Source organism: Triturus cristatus, chromosome 11, assembly GCF_964204655.1.
Source record: "Triturus cristatus chromosome 11, aTriCri1.1, whole genome shotgun sequence".
NCBI lineage: Eukaryota > Metazoa > Chordata > Amphibia > Caudata > Salamandridae > Triturus > Triturus cristatus.
In genome coordinates, this window is record NC_140594.1 from 482,145,964 (window position 1) to 482,157,343 (window position 11,380).

Here is an 11,380-nt window from a genome sequence, read left to right on the forward strand (position 1 = left end):
AATGAATGGAAAAGTCATAATGCATTTAGCAAATGTACGAACATCCTGGCATTGGGAAAACCATGTTTTTAGTAAATATGCAGATAGCTTGGATTTTTCGTTGCTAGACATTTGGTGACCTTAAACGTGTTCGTGATTTTGCTAAATAGAAAACGCAATCTTCCAAATGGAAACGTCATAATACACTTAGTAAATGTACACACATACTTTTAATTAGTTGCTAGTCACTTGGTGAACCTGAACATGTTCGTGCTTTTGTTAAATAATTAACATATTATTTGCAGGACCTGCTATGTATCCACACTAAGGTACACTTTGTTGGCGGTTGCTGATTGGGTTTACCCAGAATGTGAGTGGGCATATGCATGCTTCCTCTTGGTACATTGCGGGCATTTCCCATCTCTAGCTACAGCTGTTCGTATGACGTCACAAATCACCGTGGCATGCCCTTTTCACAATGATGCGGAAGGAACACGTGTGGCACAGTTTTTCTTTTTTATAGATTCACTAATGATGAAGTATGTTCTGCATACAATCACCTATTCTCTGAAATTAATTTGCTGGAATGGAAACAAATGATCAGAGACCCCTCACACACGCTCAAGTTAAGCCTTGCACTCAGAATGAAAAAAGACAACATACATTATATGTACATGCAGACTCTAGCTGCAGAAATAAAACGGGCAGGAGACAACGTGAGTAAATTATTCTAATAATTTATTAGCTTTCCTTGGTCCACGCCAAGTGACATAAATTATACTTGATAACATTGCAGCATCTTCGTGAAATACCAACAAAGAACCACTTGTTTTGAATATCAAATACACAATCTCAAAGTCAAAACCGGCAGCGAAGAGTGAAAACAATGTTCGCAAATGGATCTTCACAGTAAGTTTGCTTCTTTCAGCTTCAGGCTTCATTATTTTTTGTTTTGTGCCAACACTTTGCCACACGAGAAATACAACAACTCGCATCGTTGTGTTTGGCAAAAAAAAGTTCGCTGAGGTTATGAAAGTACTTTACTTACGTAGCCTTTGTGAGTGCAGTCTTTACTATGCCTTCGTGTCAGAGTGGTCAAGTGTATGGTGACTGCAGCCACCGTTACCAGAGGTCAGCTTGTGGTGGCAGCGTTCACAGTCGGTGAGTCAAGCATGCGTCATCAGTCAATCAGTCATACTTCCGGCTGCAGATGGGGAGAGATGTTGTAGCCTCCTTAGTCTTTGCTAATTCAGTTCAATGCTCTGAATACTTCAGCGCCCGTACACTGTATAGGCGTCTCACTGCTGCATGCCACAATGCCCAGGCACTGCAGGGAAGTCTCTGTGCCACATGACGTTGCCAGGCAATGCATAAAATAAGTCTCTGTGTTTCATGCCACTGCGCCCATGGACTGTATGGAAGCCCCACATGATGCTGCCAGGCTCTGCATACGTGACTGAGCCGCACGCATTTGCTCCCTGGAAGTCTCTGTGCTGTATGGTGCTATGCCAGTCTCTGCGCTGTATGCCTCTGCACCCTGGCGCTGAACGTCTCTGTGCTCCGTGCCTCTGCGCCCATGTCCTGACCGGACATCTCGATTTGTCGGGCGCTGGAAGTCTCGTGCAGCATTCCTCTGTGGCCAGGCACTGGCAGTTAAGTCTCTGTGCTGCACGCTCTGAGCCCGGGCACTGCCCAGAAGCCTCTGTGCTGTCTGCCTGTGCCCTGCGCACCACCTGATGAAGGTGCCCGGGGGGCGCTCTCCCCGGCTGCTTATGCCAGATACACAGCATTACAGGAATGCTGAACGGTCTGTGCTGTCTCTCGTTTTTCCTCCTTCTGGAGGCCTCTCAGATGAGTTTCAGGGAATGCTTGGCCATTTTCAAGAACTGGACCAGCTTGTCTCTGGTGCGCTGCTTCAGCGCCATGAGCGCCCTCGCCTTCTCATCCAGGTCCTGCTCGATGTCGAAGATGATCTTGGCGCGCTCCTCGGCTTTCTTGTCGCCGCACTTTTTGAAGAGCCGCTGAAGAGACTCCTCGTCGATGCGCTCGAAGATGTTGGCCACGGCTTTCTTGCGCGCGGCGGTGTCGAAGTGATAGCCGTGGATGGAAGGGCTGACTCTCAGAGAGGTGGACATGGCGAAGGGGCGTCGGCGGCTCTGCACTTTCATGTACTGGCTGCGCTTGCGACCTCCTCTGGCTGTAGAGGGATTTGTGAGCTACACGCCGGCTTTGCCGGGATTTAAAGGCAGCCCAGCGGCTCTAAGATCGAGTTACAGTGACGACATCAGGCGGCTGGGATCCCTGCCAGCCCAACACCCACCCCCCTAGAGCCCGATGCTGCCAACAAAAGATCCACCCTTTCGAACTTTTCAGAAAGTTGCGAGCTGCCCTGTTTGAGAGTGCTGCAGTGAGCGACGCTGGACTGTTGCACTCGCCTCACCGCTTTGCACACACAATAGAGACAAGAGTGAGGTTCTGATAATAGACCATGTGGAATGTTTGCTTTGGATGTCTTGATAGGGTAATTGTCTAATTCTTGTTCTGTCACTTCTTTGTACCTCGATTCTGAAGTGAATATATTTGAAAGCGAGCTGCTGAGACGAGAGGACCCTGGGAACTTTAACGCTCATCATCCAACCTTAGCTCACTAAAATGTTTTTAGTAATAATGCTTATTTTCCACACTTTTGAAAGATGAAAGCTGTCCGATACAGCTGACCTATAGGATGCAGACATGAGTGTGCAGCGAGCACATATTTACTAGCCTTACTTGCATTTTTGACTTTTGACAATGCCAATATATTAAGACATACAAATGTGCTATTCACAGTCTTCTAACATGTGTTCGAATTATAAACTTGCTTAGAAACTTGCGACGTTTTAGCTGAAAGGAACCATTAACGGGACAAACCAAGCACATTGTTTAAATTGGGAACTTGATGGTAAACTGACATCACGCTGAACAAAGGTTTTGTTTGAAGTGCAATGCAAGGATTCTAACATACATTTGAACACATATTGATTAATTTACAAATAAAAAAAAATAACTGAGGGTCCCAACGTTTCGCTTAGAAGCCCTGCGTTGGTGCTGCTGAATGCCAGGGTCACCTAGACTTCATGCCACCTCGTGCACCTTTCTTCAGCTACAATGCGCTTCCTGTCTCTTTATGTCACTCTTGCAGGCTTTTATCAACCACTTTCGAAATTGGCTACTTTTTTAATATCCTTGTCGTCCAACTTCTTTCGTCCTTTTTTGCCTTTCTCCTTCCTCCCTTGGGTCAAAGTCCGATGATTAAATACGTACCTGTCCCCAAAAATGAGGGTTGGTGATGAACGATACCTGAACACCACAGGTACAAACCCAAGCACTGGGGCTTTCAGACTGACATGTGCTTATACTGTATTTCATATATTTTGACAAGAAACCAGACAGCAACAAACACCACATACAATTATCAAGACTACTCTTAAAAACGCTATGGAAAGGGTCGTAACATTTTGAAAGAGGCACATCACTGGGATGTGAGTTTTTTTTCTGTTCTACAGACATAAATGGACCTGAACTACGGAGAGGACAAACGGAAATCAAAGGTTAACGACGTTGTCTATTTGGAATTGAAAAGCTGCTTTATTTTATAACTTTGTGCATAGAGTGGGCCAGCCCGCAGGGCTTTCCTGTATCAGACAGTAAATTACAGAGCCAAAACAAGAATTTGCCTCCTTGCTAAATTATTCACTTCAAAACCCTTCAGGATATTCTTTGGGGCAGATTTATGTTGCACTTGCGCCACTTTTGCGCCACCGTTGCGTCACTTTTGTGACGCAGCAGCGGCGCAAATCCTGCGCCATGGTGCGGGGTATTTACAACGTGACGCATCTGGGAGATGCGTCACGTTGTAAAGCCCTGCGCCACATGTAGGCGTTCCAGGGCAGGTGGGGGCGTTCCGGCGCAGGACGCCTCCTAAAAGTGGCTGAGTGAAATCTACAAGATTTCACTCAGTCACTTTTAGGCCCATGCTGCATCAAAACCCTGCGCCTGCTTGAAGCAGGCGTAAGGATTGACTCAGCATTGTACAGATAGGGCCCCCCAGAACATTGCTGGAGCTGCGTCGCGCTTGCGACGCAACTCCAGCAATGCGCCACTTTTACGGCACAGATGCCTCACGCATCTGTGCCGTTTTTGCCCCATGGTGCGCCGCATTATAAATGCGGCGCATCCATGGTGGCGCAGCTGTGGCGCATAATAATTGGCGCATCCCTGCTGATATGCAGGGATGAGCCAGTTAACATAAATCTGCCCCTTTGTTTCCAAAGTCATTTCTACCATAACAAAAATATTAATTCTAACCATCCATTTAAATAAAAGAGTTGTTGTGGTTCTTCCGCCACAGTGAATTCCGGCACGGACGGCCTGCAACAGAGAGCTCTCAAGTGTCGAAGATTCCTAGGAGTGAGAGCGAATTAGCATATTTGATGATATTACATGACGCTTTGTCACGCAGCCACTGAAATCAATGAAACAGATTGGTTACAAAAAGAGATGGAACTGGACTCTGATGTTCCCAAAGTGGTTTCTTGCGTTACATGAAGGGGTCTATAGGAGGGTGCCCTGTGATGTGACCAGTCACTGAGGCCTTTACAATTCATAAAACATTCTATACACACAGCAGATCTCTGATATTATTTCCATTGAGAGTTCCCTTCTTGGTCTTCCCACCAGGTGTGGCATATACCCTACTTTGAGTAAAACCTCAGTCCAATTGCCAAATGTGTGATTCTCACGTGTAAAGAGTGAGACTTGAGGTGCTTAGTACCAGCAATCTTTCCTGCAATGCTTGTTTTGTTGAAAAAATGCAGTGACCCAAATGTTTTCTTATGTGCCTAGTGAGGCTGGAAAAAGCCATGGTTGTCGAATACCAGATCTGCTTCCATCTGATGCCTCTGCTGTCACCCTGACATTCTAGTCTTTATTTCTATGTCTTGCAAGTTCCTTTTGTAACCCCTTTCTCCCTATGTCACTGTTTTCCCATCCCTCTTCTCTCTCTATCTTCTTCCTTTCTCTCTCTCACATTTGGTCAGATGATGAAAAACAAGTCTCATTCCTGAACATTGAGTGTTGGTACCAACCTCATGCCTTAACCTCTTCAGTGCCCATGACGAGCTGGACTCGTCATGGGCCGCGGTTGCGCTGTGCCCATGACGAGTCCAGCTCGTCATAAACCCCGCCCGCTAATGTAACGGCCGGCATAGGGCGGGGAAAGGGCGTGGCACTGAAGGGGTTAAACACCACAAATTAGGCATGGCTCCCTTCCCTGAGACACATTAGTGAAGCAGTCTGTCAGTTGGAAGCTCCAAGGGCACAAAAAGCACTGCGAAAATATATAAGATGTTGCGTTTCTTTGGGGGATATTTCGAAGACATTGTTGTGAATGAGCCATGGTGCCCTAGACACAGAGGCGCAACTAGAGCCAAATTTTGGGGGGGCTACTAACAATTTCGGGGAGTAGGGGCTAACTCTTCCAGCAATATGCAGAGTGGAGATGCAGGGGCTCTAAAAAGGGGTGAAAAACAACACATCCTCGTTAACAAGTAAATGGTCTTTTTAAAGACCTGTGAAGTACTCGGCGAGGCTGTGTGTGTGCCTGGGAAGCTGTCTCAGCCGGGCTGACACACACGAAGGGGGGGGCTGAAGCCCTTTGCGCCCAATGGGCGTTGCATGCCTGCCTAGACAGCACTGATCTCAACAACACAGATCTAAGGTCAAGGATTTATAGAGAAAACTGTATTGGAGTTCAAACATTCATTCTACACTTCAAGGCCAATTGTATGACCGAGGCACACATGGCTAAACCACGCCTGCCTCTACTACTCTGCATAAACCATGAATGTGTCTGAACAATGCATTCCTTAGCCACGCATGCCTTTACCAAGCAATTTCATGCCAAAGGCATGAGTGGTATAGAGATGTGTGGTAAAGATCCCACCCTATGCCACCTGCTCTTAGCCCTAACAACTACCCGACCCCCTCATGAGCCCTATAAGGTACCCTGACCCCTCCATGAGCTCGAGAAACTAGCCCGACCCCCAAACCCTACACACATCTCCAAACCCCCCCCCCCTCGAACCCTAAAAATACCCTGGCCCACAAGCCCTAAAAAGTACCCCACACCCTCAACCGTTACGACTGCCTTGACCCCCCAGCCCTAAAAAATGTCCAACCCCCCTGAGACCCCAAAACTACCTTGATCCCTCAGCCCTAAAAACGAACATGCTCCCCCGAAGATTAAAAGCAACCCCGACGCCCCAGCCCTGAAAACAAACCCACCCCAGCCCTGTAAACAGTCTGACCCCTAAAAACTACTCCAACCTTTAAAAACTACACCCTACCCACTTAAAATATGGCCCCAGCCCAACTTACGTCACAGCCTCCTCTCCCAATCCTTCCTGTTCCTGGGCCCATCCATCTCAGCATCTAGACTGTGAATATGCCGAAACAACGCATATACGTGGTTAAGGCATATGCATAGTTGAGGCAAGCTTGGTTGCACTTGTGATGGAACGGCACACGTGGCTCTGCCCATGTTGTTCATGCTGTTTCCCTTCACGTCCTGCCATTGGCCCCAATGAGCATTATTACTCTGCAGCCGCAGACAACACATGCTTACGCCTGGTGATTATGAGCCTACTTCACAAAAAGCCTCCGCACTTGTGGCGGAGGCCCCGCAGGTGTAACGGGGGCCTGCACTTGTGGTGGGAGCACTGCAATGAGAAACTGCAATGCAGAGGTTCCACCATGAGTGCAGATCTCTGCCATGACTGTGGGGCCTCCGCCACGAGTGCAGAGGTCCTTTGTGAATCGGGCCTTTCATGTCTAGATGCATGTCAGAATATTATCTACAGAAGTAGACATAAATGTAATATCCTAGCTAATGTTTACAAAATATCATCCCATTTGCCGTACAGTTTCTATTATTAACTCCAATGTGGTGATAGTTTGATAAACAATATTAAGGGCACAAATTTTAGGTTGGGCGATATTCTGGAAATTATGTTCTGGCATTTACCTTTACACACTCGAAAAAGCTAGACACTGAGCACTCTTTCCCCTCACTCTGTCCACCTGAGGGCCCTTTTTTCTGAACAAAATTAGTAAATTATGTATTTTGTTGGGAAATGTGTCCTTTCACACTGTGGCCAAAACATGCCTCATACATCCCTCCACACAATTATAATCTAAATTAGAACATTGGAATGTGGAGCACTCCATTGAGTACAATGGAGTGCTCTGGGCTTCTATAGAAGCCCGCAGAGCAACATTCCAATGTTGTTTTTTATCACAGCTGCTGCTGTGAACAAAGGCCTCTCAGAGCTGGAGGGGATTTAAATCCCCTCGGGCTCCGAGAGGCCTTAGTTTTTAGTAATTAGAATATTCTGTCCTCTAGGGGCGGAATGTTCTAATAGCTTTAGAGCCCTCCTAGTGGGCTCTACTGGTCATTAAAGGCCCACTCTCTTGTTAAAGGCCTTTAACGCTGGAGTGGGCCTTTATGGGCCGGTAGAGCCTGCTAGGTCGGGCTCTAAAGCTATATTAGAACACTGGAATGTTGAGAGCTCCATTGAAGACAATGCAGTAGCTCCGGGCTTATAATGACTGGTATAAGCCTTCAGCTCCAACATTCCAAAAGTTTGGCTTTCTATTTCTCCCTTTATAATTTAGAACATTTGACCCTCAGTGGCTGAAATGTTCTAATAGTCTTATAGCCCTTTTGGCTTGGGCTATACCGGTTGTTACAGGCACTGTCCAGCGTTATAAGCACTTGCCACTCGGGCTAAGGGCCTTTAACAACTGGTATAGCCCTTGATAGTGGGCTATAAGGCTGTAGTGCAAACAGGATGCCCAAAACACAGTCTGCGGTGATAATACTCCTCACGTATTAATTACAGGATGGATATTCTTTCCAACAGGATCAGTGGGGAAACATCAGTGGCAGAATTGAACTGTGAAAGTCAAAGAGGTCAATATAGAAAAGCAAAAAAAACAAGTCTAGAGACTACCTAGGGTCTGTGTTACACAAAGGACAGGGAAATGGGCAGATGATATCTTTTTATACAGATGGTTTCAAAGTACGCTGTCTGTCATTCCATGTATTTCCGGCATAAGTGCAGGCGTGTTAGTCTTGTACAGGCACATTTTTGAATGACTTTGTTGTTTGTTGTTGAGCCAGGCATTCTCTTCCGACCCATCTTGCTTGCATCCATTTTGTGCTCCTCAAATCGTCAGTATACCTCCGTGGCCTGGGGTTTCTTTGTCTACCAAATGTGGACCGTAGGTGTATAAAGCGGCTTGTTTATGTTTTCGTCAGGCACCCTTTCCAACATCTTTAGGTCGAATATCAGATCCTCTGTGCTGCAGTGGGACACACTGATCACTCTCGCGCGGCCATGCGTTTAGTTTAGAGAAGAGCTCGTGATTTCGGCCACACAAATCGAATGAATGTTTGGACTACGCCCTGTAATCCAAACAGACATTCAATCGGATGCGCGGGAGGCAATAATTACTGGCACATCAAAGGGCTGCCAGCCAGTGCCAGACAACTGTCTTATTATTTTCGTAAATAAAGGCTGGGCAGCCCGTGAAAACCGCACGTACCCGTTTTGAAAAGACAATGAAGGCCACGTGCATGCTTTATCGGCAGTAGCTGAATTATCTGGCTTCAAAGGTTATTTTACTGTCCTACATTCCGAAATTGAGCAATCCCCTATGGTATAAAGTTGCTTATTTTCCACAATTTCCAGTATGAATACTATTATTGGGCCTACTCCAGCTCAAGCAGGAGCGAGTTTCCTTTCTTGCATTAGATCCAGGGTGCTTTTACTACACCACTGAGCTAGGTAATAAACAGCCAAAACATTAGCTTCCCTGATATTTTTCATAAGATTATTTCATATTTATTTAGTCTAGACTCTAGAGCAGTGGTCTTCAAGCCTTTTAATGCTGCGATCCTCCAGTATAAAAAAAAGTCATTGGGATCCCCCCTTCAACATTTTTCACAATTATTCTATTCAATATGCAATGTTTAAGTTAAACCTATTTAAACATTAGAGTTATGTTAAACCTTTTGAAAATGGTACATTAAAGAGTTGCTGACTGCTGATTATTTCTTTTCAGCTTAAAACAAAGCACTGGTATCAGCATGATGCTCCTTTTGAGCAGAGCCCGGCGGCCTCCCTGGCATTAGTTAAGGCCCCCTAAGGGAGGCCCGCCCCCCCGTTTGAACACCCCTGCTCTAGAGGATGAATGTCCTGAGTGGCCTTTCTTTCACCAACCTTGAGCTTCGGGATGTCTGTCAGAAACTGTTTGGGAGGGTCACCGAGACAGGTAGGGTCTACTGGGCCACCACCGTGGAGGGATGGATTATTTTGCCACTGGTGCCCTGGGCTCCAGCTTAGTCTGGAAATGAAAACTGAGACACGTGCACCCTGGTGCATTATGCTTCCAGGGCATCTCAGAGATCAGGTGCTGAGGGCCGAAGTCAGAAATCAAGCAATCAAACAACAGGCAGAATAATTGATCATTGTTGTTGAGTTAAAAAAAAAAAAGTAGAATAGAGGTACTTTACCACACAACAACTCAACACTATACATTACTTATATGTAACACCACAGGGAAAGTATTATACGGATGCTACCAGATTACTTCACACACAAGACAAGACTGTCATTTCAGCACCTAGACCTCAGCATGTACAGGCCTAAAGAAAATCAGGATACCATTGATCCAGCGTGAACCCAATAATTTGATCAGGGATAACCATTCGATTAATCATAAACATTGGCCCATACACATTCACCCAGATCCCTGATGCGCTGGGGTCAAGTTTATTAACTTGTCTGAATTTTTACTCTTGTTGTTCAGGTTAAACTTTAAACATTTGTATTATCTATGCAATCCTGGAATAATCATGATCGACTTATCTACATGATCGATGAACCAACTAGTTGAAGAGTTGATGGTAATGGAATTTCTAAAGGAAACATCAAATCAATAAACTGACTAAAATAATTAGAGACTCTCGGGATTTAATAATTTTATCTAGTAATTTAAATTACTCATATCGATTATTACATAAAATCAAATGCTGGAAACCTCGTGAGAGAGAGCAAAACTTATCAACATAACAACAAAACTGTTATTTCAAACATAAGTTGCAAAGGAATGGACAGATGAAGAGACATCAGATTACAGGCAAGATATATTGATTTAAAATGTCAATTTGAAGGGATAGATGAAGAAACTTAAGGTACAAAAACAAGATAACTATGACTGGAAAATATTCTGCAATGCTAGATTAGATCAAATACAAACCCAATAATTCTGTGAGGGAAAACCACCACCCAGGCTTAGGTAGCAGCGGGGACCCCTGGACCAAGAGTCAGGGATCAAAGACTCAGGAAATCAGGACAGGGACAGGACAGGAACAGCTAAGCCTCTCTGCAACCCGACGATCAGCGGTGCACCTCTCTCTCGGACACCTCCAGCCTTTGCGACCCACAGCAGCGCGAACTAACCACACCCCCAATGCACCTATTCTTATACTTTAAATTGCATGTCCGGTCCACAATAGTAGCAAAGTTCAAATTTTTCAAGCTAAGAGATTGGTCGAGTTGTGGGGGTGGGATGTCACCCCATGGTGAAATCATTCTACTCTTAACTACACTATTGTTCTAAGCATTGTTTTATACAGTCATCAATTTCAGCTTCTCTCTCACGGGTACATATGCTACATTTTAATTTACAGTTTGTATTTTCAACAATTTCGGTTTCCGTTCACACGCAGACACTTGCTTTGGCAGCTTGACAAACGGTTCGTCCTTCACCAGGTCACGCTTTCTCAGCTTGTTGAGTATTTCAGTCATGTGATCACATGGTACTTTCATGCACACCATTTCACCCACCATAATATTGACAACTTTAGAAAGATGGAGGATTCGTCCATTACTGGAAAAACGAGAAACAGTCATTTATTATGTGACAATGTATTATTCACTGTTTACCACTGCTATAGCCCTAATTCATCTTCAACGTGTCAGCCTAGCATAGCTTAAGCAGAAAGCAGCGTTATTTGTGAGTTTGAAGCATCGCACTTCATGTATTTTAAGAATTACACATGCAGCCTTGCCATGCCAACCCTTTAATCCATTCTAAACACGAGATTATTACATTTGTGTTTATTTTACACATTAATTATGATTAGTTCATGCATGTTCCCAAACCGTGCTTCCCATGTGTAGTGTAATTGTGAACATGAGTCGATTAGACGCTACTTACTGTTAGTACGTATTATAGTGGTGCTCGGTTGAGCAGGTTTCTTTCACGAAATCCTGCTCCGTCACCATTTTTCACA

General features: G+C 45.2%; 1 protein-coding gene across 1 annotated transcript; it reads right to left on the minus strand.

Moving 5' to 3' along the window:
* Positions 1-700: 700 nt before the first annotated feature.
* TCIM (transcriptional and immune response regulator) lies at positions 701-2,191 on the minus strand. Its single transcript, XM_085632933.1, has one exon. It carries the CDS (start codon positions 2,145-2,147, stop codon positions 1,827-1,829), a length of 321 nt encoding a protein of 106 aa, XP_085489059.1. The 5' UTR covers positions 2,148-2,191; the 3' UTR covers positions 701-1,826.
* Between the last annotated feature and the right edge of the window lie 9,189 nt (positions 2,192-11,380).